At 37.2% G+C, this 22,164-nt stretch overlaps 1 protein-coding gene across 6 annotated transcripts in view; it reads right to left on the bottom strand.

Annotated features, from left to right (window-relative positions):
* NNT (nicotinamide nucleotide transhydrogenase) overlaps positions 1 to 22,164 on the bottom strand; it is an 86,666-nt gene that overhangs the window by 22,901 nt on the left and 41,601 nt on the right. For all 6 annotated transcript variants that reach the window (XM_065905550.1, XM_065905547.1, XM_065905546.1 and 3 more), the window contains exons 9-18: positions 21,764 to 21,955; positions 20,718 to 20,871; positions 17,531 to 17,692; positions 16,320 to 16,430; positions 15,267 to 15,412; positions 13,859 to 14,054; positions 10,315 to 10,548; positions 9,053 to 9,213; positions 7,322 to 7,501; positions 251 to 410 (exon numbers count right to left, since the gene is read on the bottom strand). In XM_065905550.1, the coding sequence (XP_065761622.1) occupies positions 251 to 410; positions 7,322 to 7,501; positions 9,053 to 9,213; positions 10,315 to 10,548; positions 13,859 to 14,054; positions 15,267 to 15,412; positions 16,320 to 16,430; positions 17,531 to 17,692; positions 20,718 to 20,871; positions 21,764 to 21,955 (1,696 nt within the window). The remainder of the gene's footprint in view (positions 1 to 250; positions 411 to 7,321; positions 7,502 to 9,052; positions 9,214 to 10,314; positions 10,549 to 13,858; positions 14,055 to 15,266; positions 15,413 to 16,319; positions 16,431 to 17,530; positions 17,693 to 20,717; positions 20,872 to 21,763; positions 21,956 to 22,164) is intronic.

Raw genomic sequence — 22,164 nt, 5'->3', positions numbered from 1 at the left:
ATATTTTATACTGAATCACAGAAAAACACAGGTAGAATCCACTACCTCAATTTATAAAATCTCTATATTGTTCCCAAACGATTAATCTAAGCCAAGAATTCTCAGTACTATTCACTTAGTAATCACAGGGTTGTTTCTCAATTTCCATTATATTTTCAAAAATGAGTAAGTTCCAACTTGATTTTTCCTATTACAAGAAATTATTTTTAAGTGATTATAGGTTGTTTGCTTTCGGGTTTTGGTTTTTTACCTGGAGTAATAATAATGCTATTAGCTTCTCGAATCATGTCAATTGCATTGTCAAGGTTGATTTCTGTATGCGTGCCAGAAATTTCCATGGGTTTTCCACCAGCTGTTGAAGTGGTACCATAGCCTCCAAGAATCACATTAGCCAGGGAGCGATTCATTGCCTGGAGAGCAAAATTATCAGCTGTGAAAATTTAATCCACATAAATTTTCTGTGAATACAATAGTCAATTAAAGACGTTTACTTGATCACCTAAAACATTTTAACCAAATAAATTTGATCGAGTGTCTGAAAACTATTTCAAAAATTTAAATGATGAAAAGACATCTGGGAAATCACATCATTGTTTTCTACAATATCAACTTCACACTGATATATTTTCCATCAAAATAAATTTTAGAAAAGCATTTAATGGAAAATTACCAGTGACTTTAACATATATATTAAAAAAGTGCTAGCTGCTCAGTCATGTCCAACTCTTAGCAACCACATGAACTGTAGCCCACCAGGCTCCTCTGCCCATGGAATTCTCCAGGCAAGAATACTGGAGTGGGTAGCCATTCCCTTTTCCATAGCATCTTCCTGACCCAGGTATCACCTGGGTCTCCATCATTGTAGGCAGATTCTTTACCATCTGAGCCACCAGGGAAGGCTCAAAAACTCTGATCTAGTCATTCTTATCTGTGTACTGACTAAGCAAGTTCTATCTCCATATTGGCATGTATTTCACCTGAGTAAAAGAGAATGAAGGCTATAGAAACTTTATAAGGTGACTCTACCTACCGATATTTCAGGTGAACTCTGCTACAAGTTCAAGCTGTTAAGAGGCAACAGGGAAGAATCAAAGGATAGAGACCCCTATCATTTAGAAGTCTGCTGCCCTCTGCCGTCAAGAAAAAAAGTGAAGGAGTTGACAATTTCCAAAGCACCTACAGCTCCAAGAAGCAAGAACAGAAGTGACTGGATCCATCATTAGCCTTTTTAAATAGTTCACTTCCAAAAAGGTAAATGACAAAGTTTATACCCTGCTTCACTAAAATTTACACCCACCTTTTAACTAGAAAAATCATCTAAGGAAAAAGTAAGCGGGAAGCATTTATTGGATGCTCATTTACAATCATCCAACCTGGCATGCTGCGGTTCATGGGGTCGCAGAGCCGGACACAACTGAGCAACTATACTGAACAATGTAATACAAACACGACGGGACCATGTGACAATAATGTGTTTGAAAACTGTCTGCAGATCTCGATAGGTGTGGTGGTAAAAAGAAAAAAATTATAGAAATAAAAGACCAGAAGCTGAATGTTTTTAGTAATCAAAAGCATTCTCAGAACATTATACATGATCAGAGTAGTCATCCCAAATGATCATAATTGATATCATTTCATAAAAAAATTTCAAACAATTAAATCTTATTTTAAGGGTTTTAATAAACATATCATTGATCCATCATTTATACTATTTTAAAGCTATACAAGTGTCAAACTATACTTTTTTTTAAAAGACAATCCTTTACTATTAAGAGCAAAAAGCATCTGGAGACTTTCAGTGATAAGTAACACATCAGAGGGAAAAAAAACAAACAACTCATCCAAAGATAGGCCAGCCTGCTACCACCTTAGGAGAGAGATTTACATAAACTGCTGAAGTGGGACAGAGAAAAGGCAGGAAAAGAGAAGAGAAGATGAGAGCCTCACTTATGTTTCAAAAATGTGGGTCAAAACATCAGAATTTTTAAGTTGCTCCTTTGACCTAACCTCATTTATCAGACATTCACATTTACAGAGCCCAGAGTCTGGTAAATTTGTCTAAGATTATTACATATAAAATAAAGCTCAGAATATCCTTATGCATATTACTAACAGATAAGAGGATCAGAGAAAAATTAAAGTGATGCTTTTAAGTTCCTCATCCTAATCCAACATGATGTTTCAAATTCCTAACACAACCTCCTCAACTTAAATCCAAGGTTGAATGAAAATCCAAACAGCCATATCGGAGACTTCCCAAACATTCAACGTCTGCTGATTTTTATAAATCCTTTCCAGTTTTGAATCACAGGATTTTGAAACTAAATTACTAGAAATACGTTCTATCAATTTTTGCCCTTAAAAATGGTTTCAAAGAACAATTTCAAACACTAAAATATTTCTGCTATAATTTTCTTTTAGTGAAACATACAAAAAGACTCCATCACCTGGATCACATAGTCCCATAAACAGACAGATGACAGAGGAATATGATGTAGAAGATATGACCAATTTACTCTCACTTGGCTTAAAAGGAACCCTTCTTTTCTTCCTATAAAGCTGAATGGAGAAGGAAAGAATTTCTGAGAATATTTAATTAGTGTGTACCCACTTCTGATGGTATCTTACAAGAAAAAATCGGAAACCACACAGTAATTTAACAATCAAAGTCAACTTGTTAAACACATATCCTCAATTATATCACCATTACACTAATTCCACGTGGTCTCCTAAAAACTAAATCAATCTTCATCTCTGAACTTACCATTGCAACATCATATTTCCAACAAACGTTCAGGGTTTAGGGCTTTGTTCTGTTTCCTTTTTTTATTTTTATTTATTTATTTTTTTTGCTTGCTTGCTTAAGTGACTGAAGAGACTACCCTGTGACCACTGATCCATAGCCTGAAGAGTTCCCAAGTTCCAAGACAAAGCATTTGCAACAGTGTCCAGGACTGTTCCTTTTAAGTTATTAAGCCCAATAATGAAAATTGTATGCTACATTAAAGAGATCCTTAATTCACATAATTCCCAGCAAACTAAGAAATAAATATGAAAACAAAGGAAGATCATAAAATAAATAAAACCAAAGCAATAACAACATGTATACCACTGACTAGCATCCCCTCATTTCAACACTTTGTAGGTACTAATTAGTTGATCACAAGGCAAAAAAAAATTATTTTTGGTTTGGCTTTCATTTACTTCATTCTGCTTTATTTTCACTTGGAAACAAGCAGCAAAGTACAAAAATCAGAGAATTTAGTCTGAGAATGCTGTTGCATTTTTGTAAGCCTTCTATATCCCAAGCCCTAATTTGGACACTATCTCAAGTAAATGAACTGTAAAATCATAAAGAGGTTAATGTCTCTATGACCTCTGGATATAAAGCAAATCATTCATTTGAGCTGGCTATTTAGACACTTTCGATATTTTCTAGTTTTTATAATATTGGGTATTGTGTAACCAAGCAATACTCAGAGGATACCCAAAAGGCTTTTGTTCTGGATACCCAGAACAAAAATTCAATTTTCAGGATGATGGTTACACTTAGGGTCCATTCCACTCCCTCTCACATAATAAAATCACTCTGCTCTGGTTTGGATTTGGATATTTCCTTCAACAAATGATAAAATTATGAAGGCAAGCGTACTAGTAATATTAACAGATATTGATAACAGGTAGTATTTCTGCTACCATAACTTCTTGAAGAGGATTCCAAACTGGGAAATGAGCTAATAAAACACTCATTTTAAAATTACTATATTCACTTGAATGTGCCAGGTGCGAAGGCAGGCTCCACAAACACAAAGGCAAATAATAAATGATGTCTTAAAATATCTTCCTTGTAAAATGAGAATATTTCCTACCTCCAGAATTAGTTTGAGAATTCGGAGTCAATATTTATAAAGCACCCAGCATAGTATATACTACATCCAATTACAAGTAGCTATTTCACTTTTATTATTATTATGAACCACTCTAAGCTGCTAAGTACAAGCCATGGATAAACCATTTCTAATAATAAACTAATTGCTTATTATAAGAAATAAGCAATTTCTTATAATAAAGCAAAGAATTAATGAAGATTAATGTGAAAAGTCAGACAGCAGGAAAATTGAGAAGGAAAGGAAATTTGTACTTTTGAAATATAAAACATGGCAGGCGTGTTTTTGTTGTCTTGTTTGTTTTTCAAGAAGTCATAGGAATGGACAGTGAGCAGTAAAACAAGCACCCCACACATCACTGGTGGGAGCTTTGACTGGAATGTCCTTTGAAGATCAACTTATCCATATCTACAATGAACAAAAAAATCTCACTCCCTTTGGTCAAGTAACTGTACTCACAGAAATCTGATCTAAGAAAATAATCCATGATGCCTAAGGAGGAATACTGCAGCAAAAAAAAAAATTAAAAACAACTAATATCATGGACTTGAATAAATAAATTATGATATATCTTTGTGATATAATAATATGTAGACACTAAAATTTATTGATAAGAAAATTAAATGTTAACATAGAATATATTTAAACATATACATATGAAAAAAGATAAGAATTAAGACTAATGTTAACAGTTAAGTGGTAATGGGATTATAGATTATTTTATATCCTTATTTATCCTTTTCTATTTCTTAATGAAAGATGTTTCATTAAATATCATTTATTTTTGTAATCAAATAATATTTTTTAAAAATTAAAGCTTCAATTGTTCTTGATTCCAAATTACTACAATTTGCTATTATGGAGTAGCAATCTGACCCAGTGTGATTTCTATGGTCACAGACTGCTATGAGACCTTGTGAACCTTATATACAATACAGGTATTAAAAACTATCTGAGGTATGTTGACAGTCAATGACACGCCTGAGGCAGTGAAAGTAGAAAAGAACAGCAAAAACAGGTCAATAAATATGAAAGAACAGAAAAAAATTTAGAGAAAGATGACATAACTGCAAAAGTACATTGGAAGGACTGATGCTGAAGCTGAAGCTCCAATACTTCAGTCACCTGACGCGACTGAGAAACAAAGAGAAAGACGCTGTCGCTGCAGAAACACATGCGGAAAAGGGTACTTTCAACAAGTGCCTTTTATACCTTATTCTAGCTAAAGCGATAGAGACGCTATTTCAAAACTTATTATAGTTACTATAACAATGGAAGAAACTCAGTGAACAGGGGCCAAGAGAGGAAATAAAAGACACAGAAATGTGGGAAATACTGCTGATAAATTGAAGAACCTCACTGTGGTGCAGGAGGAGACTCCTCAAAGTCCCTTGGACAGCAAGGAGATTAAACCAGTCAATCTCAAGGGAAATTAACCCTGCATAGTCATGAAAGGACTGATGCGGAAGCTGAAGCTCCAGTATTTTGGTCTGCTGATGCAAACAGCCGACTCATTGGAAAAGTTCCTGATGCTGGGAAAGATTGAGGCTAGAAGGAGAAAGGGGCGTCAAAGGATGAGATGGCTGGATGGCATCACCGATGCAATGGACATGAACTTGGGCAAACTTCAGGAGATGGTGAGGGAAAGAGAGGCCTGGTGTGCTGCTGTCCATGGAATCACAAAGAGTTGGACACGACTGAGCGACTGAACAACAGCAACAAGGAAAACCATTTAAGAGAAAAAGAATAAAGATTAGAAGGCACCCATGCTGACTTCTCAAGAACTATATACAAGTCCCCCCTTCCTCTCCCCACTGGTCTTGTAAAAATTCAAATCCTCCCATCTAATTTTAAAATTAGTATTTGACATCAACCATAAATTTAAGTGGGACTTCCCAAGGTGGTGCTAGAGGTAAAGAATCTGCCTGCCAATGCAGGAGATGCAAGAAATGCGGGTTCAATCCCTGGGGCAGGAAGATCCCCTGTAGTAGGAAATGACAATCACTTCAGTATTCTTGCCTGGAAAAATCCATAGACAGAGGAGCCTGGCATGCTAGAGTATATGGGGCCGCAAAGAGGACACAACTGTATTAGTGACAATCTGCTGCCCCCCACTGGTCATTCAAATTTACCAAATGAAGCAAGAAAACTATAATACAATTGAATAAATTTTTCTTCTTTATAAACATTTGCTTTAAAAAAAATACTCCAAAGCCTGACACTCTTCCAACAGGAAACACCTTTCCAAACTCCTTGAACAACTTAAAGGATTTTATTTTGAAATCTCTTAGCTGGTTTTGAACTTAGGCTTTCAAATTTTTGTACTTACAGTATCTCCAAAGAAAACTAATTTTTTATTATGAAAAGATAATTTTAGCATTCAATTTTAAATTAAAACATAAAGAGAAACTCTGAGTTGTAAAATAAGGGCTATTAAAATTCTAATAAAGGTGGAGTCATTTTTCTGCCTGAGTGATCAATCAGTATAAAGGCAATTCTGACTTTACCCAGTTTCATGCTTGTCTTTTCCCAGTCTTTCAAAACTATTATTTAGAGAATGATATCTATCATTTGAAATAGTGCTTTAGTCAAAACTTTATATTTGCAGGCTATCTTCTTGCCATTAAGAAGAGAACTAGAAACAAAAAAGAAGCTAGGAAGTATTTGTCTTGTTAATTTTTTTTCAAACCCTGCTGACCACAGTAAAACTTCAAGATAGGCACTCTCACAGATGACCAGTGGGAGTGTAAATTGCAGCATGCTTTCTGGAAACCACATGACAAAAAGAAGACAAAGCCCCAAAAATGAGCACACCTTTTCACTTCTAGGAATCATCCTAAGACAAAAATCAGAAATGCCAAGATGTGCTTATGTACAGGAAAGAAATATCAAACAACATTAAAGGTAAAGAATGGGGGAAAAATTAAATCTTGAATATCCATATGATAGATTAGCATGAAACCCTAAAAACAGTATTTAAACAGGACTTTTAATATAAGCAGCAAAACTATCACTTGGAAGATTAAAAAAATTAAACATAAATCCTATGGACAGAGGAGTCAGACAGGCTATAGTCCATGGGGTCACAAAGAGTCAGACACAACTGAGCAACTAACACACAGCATACAATATGACCAGACAATTAACACAGAGATCTGTAATACACAAAGAAAAAATCAGAAAATAAAATCTTAAGTGTTTTAATCACCAGATGAAGTTAGAAGATTTTTGTCTTTATATTTAATTTTATAAATTATCTACACTCGGGTACTTTACCAGCAACCTGGCAAATTCATTCAAACGAAGCACTCCAATATTTCTGCTAGACAGAAAAAGAACTGACACAGTCATTTCTGCTGCAAATAAAAGAAATAACAGACAGGTCCTGATTTTCAGAACAGTATCTCCTTCTCCTTCACTGGCTGCTTCCTTACCACACACATGATGTAGGACAGGATCGCGCCGGAGGAGCCGATAAGCGCACCCACGATGGTCAGCAGGTTGTTGTTGAGCAGGAAGCCCTCCGCACACAGGGCCCAGCCTGAGTAGCTGTTGAGCACAGTGATGACCACGGGCATGTCGGCACCCCCAATGGCAGCCGTCAAAGTCACACCCTAGTAGGAAAACCAGAGTGGAATTCACAATCTACGCACTGGAAAGGAACCTCTGACACTGGGCACTGTGGTTCATAATCATCCCAGTTTTCCAACTAATACATTTACATGTAAATTCTATGCCTGGGAATGACCCCATCAGACCGACTCTCCTACAGATATAACAAGTAAAAACACTGAACCACGTTTTCCACCTGCAAAAAAAAAATCCCCAAATACCTAAGAGGCACTAACCATGAGCAGGCAGAAACTGAAGAGGGGTCTACACTTGGAAAAAAGTAATAACACTGAGTTGATGTTGCAGTTTTTATGACTTTAGCTGAAGAACAGGGAAGGTCCTGTTGGTGCCAAAAGAAGCAGCTAAAACTTAAATACAAGCACAGTCTTATTTGGCTTGAAAATCTGAGGGTACAGTTTTGGGTGACTAAGCAATTACTCACTCCTGTCCAAACTGTCACATGACACCTTTATTGCTCTGGGGTCTTCTCACTGGATCAATGTTCCGGTCAATAGGAATTTAAAGAGACAAGAGTTTCAGCTCTGTGCATTGGTGCCTGCTGTGTGACAAACCCTCTAAAACAAAACAAGTGTCAAAGATACCTCGCCCACTAGTTGCTCTCACACTTGATGCAAGCTCCGAGATCAAGCCAAATAATCATATAAGGGATGACAGAAGATGAGATGGCTGGATGGCATCACCAACTCAATGGACATGAGTTTGAGCAATGTCTGGGAACTGGTGATGGACAGGGAAGCCTGGCGTGCTGCAGTCCATGGGGTCACAGAGAGTCAGACACGACTGAGCGACTGAACTAAGCTGAAGCAATTACTACATGTCTAACTTTGTGCTAAGCTCCATAGATGATTTTTAAAATTTTTAACATAAGCTTCCTGAATGAAGTATACACTAAGAGTATACTAGACAAACATGAAGTAATCCATGAACGACACAGAGCTAATTCAGCAGAGCCATACACTGCTATAACAGAACGCTAAATTGTGGCATACGGACACACAGAATACTGTATGTACCCACATACTAAATGCAATAACCAGAGAGGAAGAGGAAGACCAACCTATCCTAGGAGGTTTCTCTGAATTCCCCACTGAACACACAGGGTTTAATAAATGCAGTTCATTTTATATGACTATTTGGCTTGATATCAGAGCTTCCGGCAAATGTGAGGGCAACCAATGGGTCTCTCTGACACTTGTTTTATTTTAGAGGGCTTGTCACAGAGCAGGCACCTAATGAACAGAACTGAAACTCTTGGCTCTTTAAATTCCTATGGACTGACACAGTGATCCAGTAAAAAGACCCCAGAGCAATAAAGGTGTAACATGCGACAGTCTGGACGGGAGTAAGTGAAGAGAAGGGGAATTTTATTCTTACACTTTTCTATATTGTTCAGACTCTACGAAGATGAACACATAACAGCATATTAAAACATCCATCAGGGGTCTTGATGAGACAGAAATAAGGTTAGACTGTAACCTAATAAAATACTTAGTTCCTCACTAAGAACGTGCTTTCCATCTCTGACCTCTTACCATGATAGCAGAGAGGGCTGACACAGAACCCAGACAGGTGATGCCAGTGGTGAAGCTGGGGTCCATCATGAAGGGGATGATCCCACCCACGCTAGCAGCCAGCAGGCCCGCATTGAGGAGGTGCCTCCCAGGGAGCAGGAGAGGGGCGGACTTCAGGATTCCTAGGGCAGAGGATGGGGCCATTAGAATGCAAGACCTGCCCCAAGAAATCCCCTCAAACACTCTAAGTCATTTAATCATAAGCTACAAAATGTAATATTAGGATAAAAACATGCTACTTAAAATAGCACTTTATATCACCAGCTACTGAAACATGAAAGCATACACTAGAGTTCTTACATATAAACATTAATGGAAGTGGGGAAAGTATGGCTCAGCTTAACTGTCCTTTGATCACACAAGTTCTTTACTCTTTGTCATGGAATCATGAAAAGTGATTTTTCTTCCCCAGATGACCAATACAGAAGTTAAGTGTGGTCTTGTTTATTTAAAACTTCAAAACAGTCCTAGACCATTTGTTTTTCTGATTCTATCAACTGAGCCCAAGGGGGAAGGGTCCTTGTTTGCTAGCTGCTTTTAAAGACAGAGTATATCATAGGCATTAAGCTCTTCTGTGATTTTTAAGTTTCATGATGTTCCCCACTTAATTCTAATGACTTGATTACTGAGAGGCAAGATCAGGTTTTTAAATCACGAACTTGTTTTTCCAGAGACTCACATTTTCATGAAAACACTGAAAGCAAAAAGAGGTGTTTTTTTTTCCCTCCACTTCTATCTTCATGGTTGGCATTAATGGTAGCCAAAGCTGCCACACTAGACCCATAAAATGTGTATTTATTTTCAAAGTACTGTATACTAATCACACAAATTTATTCAATAAGCTTCTCTCTATTCTGGGAAATGTATAAAGTTCATTTCTGTGAATGCTATACAGGCATCTCTAAACAAGGATTATGAAGACGTCATTTTATTCATATGTATCATCAAATGTCAACTAGTCCCTGTGGGCAAATTTCTGTGCACTAGTATCCTCCATGAGCTGTCTGCAGAAGCCTTGGCTTCAAAGTTTTGTGAGATTTGTAAAGACCAATAAAGAGAAGCCATCTTTATTGAGAAAAAAAACTTTCATAGTGTTTCCCAGAGTCATACAAATACTCTTCGCCTAATAGGTTCTGCTACTAAGCCATTTTCTGAAATTGAAATGGAGCCCTGAACACCCTCAACAATAGATATTCACCTCCATGTTACACTGGATCACTTACCCTGCAATTTTCCGTAGGCAACGAGAGACCCACTGAAGGTGACCCCGCCGATGTAAGTACCGAGGTAGGCCACAATCTTGGTGAGGTTGGCTGCTGCATCCGTAGCGAAATGCGGATATTCTACAATGTACTCGGCTATGCAAGTGAGCACGGCTGCCAATCCCACTAAACTGTGGAAAGCAGCAACCAACTGAGGTAAATCAGAGATCTGGATGCGCTTCGCAATTGTCAATCCTGTCAGAAAATGGAAGTCAAAGAAACGTTAAAGCAGGACAGACCTTTGAGAAATAATCCAATAAAGCCCACAATTAAATATAACTTGGCTACAGGAAAGAAGGAAATCTTGTCACTGGAACAACATGAATGGACCTTTAGGGCATTATGCTAAGTGAAATAAGCCAGACAGAGAAAGACAAATACCACATGATCTCACTTATGTGTGGAATCTGAACTAACAAACAAGCTCAAAGATACAGACAAATTGGTGACTGCCAGAGGCAGGAGGTAAGGGGTGAGCAGAATGGGTGAATGGGATCAAAAGGTACAAACGTCCCGTTATAAAATGAGTAAGTCCTGGGGGTGGAATGTACAGCATGGTGACTATAGTTAATAATAAAGCTATATTGCAGATTGAGGTGCTATGAGAGTAGATCTTAAAAGTCCTCATCACAAGAAAAAAAATTTATGTATGGTGACAAATGTTAGACTTATTGCAGCAATCATTTTGCAATATATATATGTATATATCAAATTGTTATGTTGTAGATCTGAAACTAGTATGATATTATATGTCAATTATTCCTCAGTTTAAAAAAAGACAACACTAAGGTTATCCATCATTGTCATTAATAACTATTTATCTACTTCCTAGCAAAATACTCTCTTACAGGACTATCCAGGCAAGAATATTGGCTTAAATATTAAATACCCTTTCATATAGCAGGTTCTTTCAACCACCTCACCAATGCCAACTCCAAAGAACCCAAACACATAGCATCAACTTCTCCTTACAACCTCTGAACATTCTCCTGGACTAACACTTCTTCAGATTACTTAAAGTTCCAACTAAACTCCTTAAATTCTCCCCACTGTATGAACAGCCCAGGCTCCCTTCCCTATTAGGCATCACCTGCCCCTGAGCACACAAGGAACAGCTGGAATGAAGGTGGCCTTGGCTTTCAGGTGGGCAGAAGGGAGCCAAGTCCAAAGAAAATGAAATGCAAATATCTGAACAGAAAACAACCAAACCAGGAGACTCTGGAGTTACCTGGCTACAGGTAGACGGTACAGAGGACTGGGTCTCGTAATATTTGCAAAGACCACATCTAAAGGTTTTCCTGCCATGAACCTACAGCACAAGCATTTTCCTTCAAGTGCCTTTCCAGGGACTGTAGGAAAGTATGCACAGCTTTCCCAGAGAAATAAAACAGGAGACGTAAAGCTAAAGCTGTGCTGCTAAGCATTTAACCACCAGCCTCCCAGGATAAAAACAGGTGTGTGTGCCTGGATGGGAGGGGAGTTTGGGGGGAAATGGAAACATGTGTATGTGTGGCCGAGTCCCTTCACTGTTCACCTAAAACTATCACAACATTGCTAATCGGCTATACCACAATACAAAATAAGTTTAAAAAATGAATAGATTAGAGAATGCTCCTTTTTCCTATTCTCAAAAAAGATTCATGTAAAAGTGGTGTTTCGTTTTTCCCTTAACTATTTAGAAAAATTCACTAGTAAAACTGTATGAACTTAACTTTTCTGAAAGGATGCTTTTTTGTTTCAATTTCAACAGATGTAAATTTTTACTATAAATTTTTAAATCTCAGCCTGTATCACTCTTGGGGATACATAGTTATAAAATTATGAATAACACCTATTTTATTACCTTTAATATAGTTTATTATCTTTTTATTACCTTTTTAATAGCTGTAAGTCTAAGTCATTACTTTCTTATCCACTGAAATGATATATACAATTATATACATCATTATACATATATTTCTATTACTCTTCCCAATCTTAGAATATTGTCGATTTTATACTTAAATAAACGAACTTTAAGTTTTTTTTAAAAAGTGTGTGTGTGTAAATACAGAAGTTTTTATTCATAAAAATGTATGTAGTACACAAGTTTCAAAAAATAAAAATATATACAATATTCCTTTTTTTTTCATTTATTTTTATTAGTTGGAGGCTAATTACTTTACAATACTGTATTGGTTTTTGCCATAAATTGACATGAATCAGCCATGGATTTACATGTGTTCCCCATCCTGATCCCCCCTCCCACCTCCCACAATATTCTTTATTGTAAGCTTCATCTAGCCAATTGACTTTCACAGAATGCTTTTGTTGATTTTTGCCAAACTCTAGTATCTGCAGCCAACCTAGTGTTTGCAACTGATGAATGAGTATAATTTCCACATGAATGCTGGTTGAGATTTTTGTTTACTTTAACAAATAAAATGACAGTGAAACAATGAGATGCATATAAGAACTTCACTCATTGTCAACCATGTGAATGGGAATTCTGCTGAATCTGAAAATAGTTTCCAAATACTAGAAGAATATTCTATTTTTTTGGTGTGTGCAATTCATAATATAATGGCTACAGACAAAACACACATTTAAGTTTAAACTGCATTAACATTTTCTCCATCACTCTCTTAGGTCTGGACAATCAACAAAACAGTAAATGAATCCCAGATTTGTAGCATTTGTTGACTTATATGGTGTAAATACAACTGCCATGGCTGATCTGAAGCTACAATGTGATGGCATTAAATATGGATTCAGGAAGAGATGCACAGAAGCCCATATTACACAATATTTCTACCACACAGACATAAGACACATGGATAATCTCAAAAGTGGGGATAATAAAAGCTAGTTAATTCATTAGTGTGTTCAGGATTATCACCTTTGTTTCTAATTTATTTAGTTTTAAATTTATATAATTTTATTTTTTATAATGGCTGGGTTAACAACCAGCTCAAAAGATTCCTGAAAATTTAACAATCAACCCCAACACACCACTGAATAAAACTAAACCAGTGGTTTTTCTGCTGGCACATGTTTTCCATGTTTTTAACAGGTATGAAGCCGGATCATCTGCTGTTATTTAAACCCAGCAGAATAAAACATGAACCTACAGACAGTATACACATACAAGTATTCTAATCTCCTGTTCTATTATCAGCTAAACGAACAGTCAGTAAAGGAAAACAAGAACTGAGTAAAGGCACTTCTTAGCCCACTTTTGTGACACAGTTGATACTACTCAATGTTTTAAAATGTTTATTTCTGAATGACAATTATAGTACCAACTGTGTGACTTTTGCCAAAATATTTACTGAGGCAACTTCCATTAAGGCAACTTAATTCCTTTATCAATATGGGCTTCAAACAGATACATATATATTCAGAAACTGAAGTGCAACTAAAAGTTCTTACTCCTAACAATGTATTCCTAAATCTCTGAGCCTACCTGCCTTCAGGTGTTCAAAGGGCATGGGTTTATATCAAGGCAGAACCCACAAGTGCTTACCAATGGTACCGCCCAAAGCCATCGCTCCAGACATCTGAGCTAACAATTCTGGACACGGTTTCAGGCCTCCGAGGGTGGCTGCCAGGCCTCCAGCCACCCCAATCATGCCCAAGGCATTGCCAAGACGTGCAGTCCCCTGGGTGGAAAGCCCAGCCAGGGCACCAACACAGCAAAGGCCAGAGCCCAAGTACATAATCTTTTCAAAGGAAAAGAAAGAAACAGAGAGGTTATCAAAAACATTCAGTCCATCAGCTTAAAGAGAACTTCCTTTGAGGAAACGTGATTTTCTAAAGACATTTCTAGGGACAATTTTAAAGTTAAAAGAGCCAATATGATCTCTTCTTTTAATATTTCAATATATATTCCTATCCATTGGGGATATTAACATACTAAATACTTCAAATTGTACTTGCAATTAAACCATTTACGTACACTGATCTCTTCTGGACTTGATAGCATACAAATGCATATAAAAGTACCTAAATTTAAATGGAGTTATTACGGGATCTAGACCTGACCCAATGTTACAGGGGAGCCAGCCCCGTGAGGTTGTAAGTGCCAGAGACCATGCTATATACGTTGCATAAGTTATAACCCAGTCTCATGAGATTCACAGGAGGAAAGAAGCATCATCCTCATTTTATGAAAGAGAAAATCCATGCCTAAAGAGGCTACATAATTTTTCTAAGGGCAAATGATCAGTAAATAGCAAATCTGGGATGCTGACATAAATCTCCCTGACTCACTGCTCTAACTCTTCTCAAAGACTGTGTTCATTTAACAAATACATGTTAGAAACAGCAGAAACTAACAGGGACATGATTTTTCAGCTGTCAGAGAGGCTGCATTCTACAATAGTCATTGAAAAGAAAGGTATGACTGAGCTCAGAACAAAGCTGAATCTCTATTATAAATTATATTTAGACACAGAACTTTCAGAGTTCAACTTGATTATTTCTGTTTTCCTACGCAGCATTCCTTTTTAAATTTTCTTTTTTAAATGTGCTGGCATAACATCTGCCGGATCCATAGATGAAGAAAATAAATAGGAAAAGGACTGACAGTATTTTAATTAAAAATTTTCAAATTCTTAACTAATTATTTCATTGTATCCCCACAACAATCTAGCTAAATACATAAAAAGGACACTTATAACCTTCTTGACTCATAGTGGAAAAATGTAGGGACAAACAGGTAAAGCCATATTTGCAGAGTTAGCGGGCAAAGTTGTCTCTAGAATCCAGGGTCCTGATTCTTAGAGGATGCGAATATTCTATTTGATCAAGATGTTTCAAGAGTTACTGTTATATTTGATTAGAGAAATTAGAATTTTGGTAATGGTAATGGTAATCTCACTCGGACAAAGACACAGTACCAAAACAAGAAAGCTTTCAAAAGAGATTCTCACCTGTTCAATGTTATAACCACTGTAGAGGGAGGCTAAATATCCTCCAACAAAGGTACCAGCAGGGAGCAGATACAGGTAATTATATTCCGGAGGGTCAGTGGGACGCTTGAACATGTCCAGCATTCTCTGAGTCACCAGAAAGCCACCTTATCAAAGTAAATATAAAACAAAAAGAGGTATCTTAAGCAACATAATTTTTAAAGTGCTATAATTTTTCTATGATAAACATACCTTTATCATCTAGGAATACCTACCATTTTAAGTTAATATTTTAAAACCTCAAAAATAGAAGTCATCCTATCATTTGAGCCAGTTACATTGAAGGGGGAACCCCAGAGACATTCAGGAAGAAAATCTGCTATCAGAGCACAGAACCAACTACTTCTGCATGACTAAAAATAAATTAGCTCTTCAAACAGCTCAGGAAAGTAAAAGATCAAAAGGCCAGTATTTTTTTCTTATAGGTTATTCTATTTGTTAAACCCTAAAATAAATAATTTTAAAAAATACCATATCAACAGGTAATAGGTCTGCTGGACACATTAAAGAATTTTTAGCTACAAAACAGCATCAAATGAGTTTCATGCACAAGTCATGTGCTAGGCTTTCAGTTTTCAGGAACATGGGACAGGATAACGCAAAAGGCTAAAGTTTTATCTAAAATTACACTTATTTAAAGATGCTATGGTGATAGATCTAAGTCAGCTTAATTCAAAACTATGCATGCAATAACCTTCCAGTTAACCTTAAGTAAGACATCATTTTATTTGTTTGTTTTGGGGCACCCAGGCATAGGGGTGCTCTTTTATCAAATAGTTTCTAAAAATTACCAATAGGCAAAAATAACCAATTCCCCTTCACACAGAGCATTTATAATCTGAGTGAAACATTTTTTAAAAGGCATGATAAAATTCCTAAAATCAAAATGCTTACTTTATACTTAATTATTTCCTGTATTTAATATAAATATTTTAACAAATATATATCATTTTATATTTGCTTCTCGTGTCTCCACCAAAAACAGCACTCTGGGTTCTTTCCCTGTCCTCATACCTGCAATGTTGACTGAGGATATGAATGTAGCAAGAGCAGCAAGGCCCTGAGAAGTTGTGGAAGGATACAAGTGTCCTCCCATCAGCACCAACCCACCAACTGCGGTCAACCCTGGGAAGAAAGCAAGGATGTGGTAAATAGAAACAATCATGCTGCCAAAGCAAATGTCATCGGTGAAAACTTCACAAGCACACACATCATAAAGGAGAAAGTTCTCATACACATTCTCACTGAAGTACTTTTGTGGGCAAAGAGTTGACAAAACATTTTCTCTTTCTGTGTAAGAATTTTAACCTTGAACTTTCTAGCTCTGTTCCCCTGATAAAGATATAAAGCAATAATGTTATTAGATAACATCGCTTGTGGTGGAAAGGGACCTCTGCTGGATACGAAGCATCCGAACTGGAAAATGCTATACATGAACTAAAAATATATGATGGTGAGAGCCACAGCTTTGGGCTTTCCCGAGCAGAGTACTTCTTGGAATCGGACTTGTTCCCGGTGGGGATTTCCTGGTGGCTCGGACGGTAAAGAATCCGCCTGCAATGTGGGAGACCTGGGTTCGATCCCTAGGTTGGGAAGATCCCCCCCTGGAGAAGAGAATGGCAACCCACTCCAGTATTCTTGCCTAGAGAATTCCATGGACAGAGGAGCCTGGCGGGGCTACAGTCCATGGAGTTGCAAAGAGTCAGACACATCTGAGCGACTTTCACCTCACTGGTGGAGATCCTGAAAGCTGTGCCTGTGGCAAGAGATGCCCACCAGGGCCATGAGGTTTCTGGGCCAGGGCGGCTCCCATATCTGTCCAATGTGGGTCTCATTCCTCAGATCTGAGCCATCGCTAGGGACCACAGAGAACAGTCTTAGGAAGAGCCGTGTGCACTACTGCATGACCATGATGCTCCTGTGAAACACTGCTGCCAAATTTCTTTGGAGGAATCATTTCTTTAAAGGAAATCATAACTGAAAGAAGAAACAGTGGCTCTGCCCTGCTTGGAATGGGAGCAGCCCAAAGGCTTGACACACCTCCCTGGCCTCTTACTTCCAACCCCACCCCTCTACCTCTGGGAGCCCAAGTCACCACAACCACCACCACGATGCCAAGCCCTATAATTTGGAAACACAGACTTTATAAACCTCATGGAAAGCACTCTGTGAGATGAACAAGCCCTTGAAAACCTAAGACGTGAGAAAACAAGAGGGGAACAAACCTGAGATTGCATTAGTCACAGACATCAGCGGTGAGTGGAGAGCGGGAGTCACTCCCCAGACAGTGTGGTAGCCCACGATGCCGGCCAAGCCGAAAGTGGTCACCATCTGGGAAAAGGCTAAATTGGGAGCCGCGATGCCCAAACCTAGTATCCCAGTGAGACCTGGAGAAAGAGGAAAGAGTGTGAGTTCACATCCAATTATCTCAGGAGGATTAAAAGCACACACACACCCACACACAAACAAACATGTGGCAAAGTCAAGGCTTCAAAATTCCACACTCTTGTAAATAATGAGCTGTTTTTTGTTTTTTGTTGTTTTTTTTTGAGACATTTCATGATTGGGAAGGGAGGTGAAAGTGAGTTAAAGGTATTGTGAGCAAAACTCAACTTCCTGACCACCACCCCCTAAAATAAATTGTAAACATCTAGTAAAATTTATGAGTCATCTTAATAATAATTTGCACATTTTCCTCTGCATAACTTGTCCTCTTCTCTGCTTTAAATTTCATTGACAATGCCACATGTGTTTATACAAGTGTTTTTATTCCAGAATTATAGGCCTATAAAGGATCTACCAAAGCATTTTCTACTTGGGCAAGGCACAACCTTTATAAGACAGACTTTGGGGAGGCCCATTTCATGTCACTATCAAATTTGGCTGAGGAAGAGGGATTTTAAAAGAGTAGGAAGGGTTTCATTCACTCCAGCACCTCCCCAAAACATATGGCTTCCACCCACCCGGGACAGAAGTTTTGCAATTGCTCCTGAATCTGGACTGGACTGCTGGCCAGGGCAGTCAGCTCCAGCCTCAACACCAAGTCAGCAAACAGGATTTTACAAAGAAAAAGGGAAAAAAATACAAATTAAATTAAGAATGTGCAGAATACAAACACTCAGCTCTCAACATACATCTTTAATTATCACCTTTCCTAACAGCAAACATGTGGATGGCTGTTCTGCAACAGAAGAAAGGGTTACCTAGCGGTCAGTGAAAACCAAATGATAATGGGTGACCAGGATGCTGGAATTTTTTTTTTTTTTTTCAGTGGGTTTTGTCATACATTGATGTTAACTTCCTTGAATAAGGTACTTTTTCCCCTTGATATGGACTATTTCTTTACAAGTGGCATAGATGGAACATTAGCAACTGACAAGTTACTTTAAGTTATTCAATAAGACTGTAGTTTTAAATTATTTTATTTTGTTTATTGGACAACCCACATGGCATTGATCTAACCTTTGATCTTAGTTCCCCAACCAGGGATCGAACCAGTGTTCCCTTCAGTAGAAGTGTGGAGTCTTAACCACTGGACCACTAGGAAAGTTTATGCAGTTTTATTTCCCTACCCACATATAAGACTTCCAGGGCTCCCATGAATGGCCTGTTAACCATCTGGAGGGAGAGTTAGACAGAATATTGTTTTGAGCTTCAGTTAAACATCAAAGAATCTGTGCAGGGTTATATTTACGAACAAGTTTTCTTAAGCCAGGCTGCCTGGTTCAAATTCTGGCTCTACTGCTTGCTAGCTGTATGATCTTAGGCAACTTACTTAACCTCTCTATGCTCCAGTTATTCTCTGTAACATTATTAATCCTTTCTGTCTTCATGTAGAAAAAGAAAATAATAATATGCCCAACTCATTGAGTTCTTATAAGGAATAAATGAGCTAAGGAATGTAAAGTGTTTAGCACAATGCCTAGCACTCACTAAATGCCCACATTAGTTATGAAGCACTAAATTATCATCACCTGCAATCAACTGTGTTGGCCATCTAAGATAGAAACTCCTCAGGTGAAGGTTTTCTTATCAACTATTTAATAAACTTAAGTCTTTTCATTTGACATTCATTAATGTCAAATATGCTACATTCAGTCTCTATAATAAAAGGAAAAGAAAAGAAAAAAGGAAAAAAACAAATCACATTCTTTGAAGAAATCTAGTTAAATAGATTCTAACATATGGAAGAAGTGTTCAAGAAAAACACTTGGCTTTATTACAAAGGAGGAATTTTTAGGGTACAAAAAAATAAATAGACGGCCATCCCTTTATTCACTGGAATATGCCACTGTCATATCTATTAAAACGCAATAAGTTTTGACTCAATAAACATAAGAGAAACCTAGAAAAATAAATCATTGTTATATCTCACTACATTTCCTTATGAGTCCCAAAGAGAAATGGAAATTTACAACCTACTGACCATACTCTCCTTGTACAACACAACAATATGGTTTCTTCTTTTTAATAAGTAAGTGCAAATAGGGACACTGCTCCATCTATTCACAATGTTCACAACTAAAGGCTTTTTCAGTCATTTTGCTGAGACTTGCTCTTTATTCAAGGAGAGTTACATATTTAGCCTAAAACATCTGGCTTCACATGGGAATTTGGAAAATGCTGAGGCTACAAGAATTCTGTGTGCTTCGTACCGGTCCTTAATTCTTTATAGTTTGCTTTGTTTGTATTTTGGCTCTCACAGATCTAAACATTTTTAATTCATTCTATGAGACAAACCAACTTAAAATCAAATCTCCATATTTCAAACTCTAACAATTCATAGCCAGAATGAATATTTATCACTATTTTATGACAATTCTTTAGTATCTTCATGAAGATTAATTAGAAAATGAAGAATCTATGTTAAACTGTAAAGAAAGAGATAAAAACTTAAAAACTGAATTTTTTCTACTAGGTGAATAACTTGCTTATTTTTCAAAGCAAATATTTGGTCCCCCATCTTACCCAGAGATGTAGATAATCACAAGTGATGTTTTATAAACTACAAAAAATAAATCAATAAGCACATTGAGTTGAACTTTATAACAACACAATCTGACATACATCACTACTCATTATATTTGGTGTATATATGTAAAAACATTAACAATTATATTTTAAATGTTTTTTATAAATGAAAAGTATTAACCACCTATGTATTATTTCTCACTTGTTCATTCCAGCATGTACCCTAGAGCCTGCATCTCTGAGAGTGGACGATGCAGTCTCCAAGTGCACAGAGGTGGGACAGATGACATGTCACATGTGAAAACTGCTTCTAACAAGGCCAAGTCCTGAGATTCCAGTGAATGACAACTACATTTCATTTACTAACTTTGACAGTTAATACATTACTCACATAATACAGTCATAATTCAAAGTCTAAATCTTCATAAAAGGAACCCTTACCTGCTGTATAGACAGAAGCCGATGTCATCGTCTTCCTGAAGGGCGTGATAGTAGCTGCTTTTTCAGCCTCCAGCTCTGCCACTGTCTTCTGTTTTACTGGGGCACCTTGAGGAATATTTTTCGGTGTGGGAGCAGGGAAAATCACTTGGCCATCCTAACAGAAATTAGAAAAACAGCATTCTTTAAACCATCCAGCATCCAGTCAATTCAGTGTTACAGAAAAACTCTTCTCTGAAAAACAATTTTAAATAAACATAGAAATTCATATAATTCATAACATCACTTTATATAAATATATAACGTGTGTGTGCATGTTAAGTCACTTCCATCAGTCGTGTCCAACTCTCTGTGACCCCATGGACTTGAGCCCATCAGGCTCCTCTGTTCATGGGATTCTCCAGGCAAGAATACTGGAGTGAGTTGCCATGCCCTCCTCCAGGGGATTTTCCCAACCCAGGGACTGAATGTCTCTTATGTCTCCTGTATTAGCAGGCAGGTTCTTTATCATTAGCACCACATGAAAGTGAAAGTGAAGTCGCTCAGTTGTGTCCGACTCTTTGCGACCCCATGGACTGTAGCCTACCAGGATCCTGTCCATGGGATTTTCCAGGCAAGGATACTGGAGTAGGTTGCCATTTCCTTCTCCAGGTAGCATCACATACATGCACATAAATATATAATGGCTGTGTCATGAATACACACATAGACGTACAACTAGTATGTGCATAGAACATATAAGGAAGAAAATAGAACTTAAAAGCAGATAGGTGGGGGAATGTTTAATTTTTACTTTATTCAATTCTGGGGTTTTTGTTTTTTTTTTCCATTTTTCAAAAGCAATACATATTTAAGTGAGTCACATGCATATCTGCAATATTTTTGTTTAAGTTGTTCTGGATTTTTAAATAAATTTTATTGACATAAACCCAACACATTGATACTTTATTAGAATATATCTCAATTCCAAGATAGGATTCTTCCAAAAACAAAAATCCTAGAACAAATGTAGAATGAAAGCACAGGAAGCAACAGATCTCTTTACTCACCTTCATCACTACAGTTCCTCTAATGACGTGACCCATTGTACCAAAGTCAAAATCATCTTTCACTTCAAAGTAAAAATTATCTTTGTCGGGGCTGATGGCCTTCAGAAGCTTGGTGATGTTGTTGGAATACAGGGTGCTGGCCTGAGTGGCCATTCGGCTGGGAAGGTCTGTGTAGCCTATGTGAGTAATTCCCTAAATGAATAAAAATACAGTCAGAAAGGTCTATTACTAAATGCTCACATTCTTTCCAGGACAATTCTCAGCCAAGTCTAAGTTTTGAAATTATACATCTTTATATACATACAAATACATATTTCAAAAAGAGCTTTAAATGTGACTATTTTTAATTTTAGAAAATGTCTGGCCTCAGTTTCTCTAAATATTTAAAGCAACAAATACCC

This window comes from Muntiacus reevesi, chromosome 14 (genome assembly GCF_963930625.1).
Source record: "Muntiacus reevesi chromosome 14, mMunRee1.1, whole genome shotgun sequence".
Taxonomy (NCBI): domain Eukaryota; kingdom Metazoa; phylum Chordata; class Mammalia; order Artiodactyla; family Cervidae; genus Muntiacus; species Muntiacus reevesi.
The sequence above is the reverse complement of the archived record's forward strand: the minus strand, read 5'-3'. Positions and strand labels throughout refer to the sequence as shown.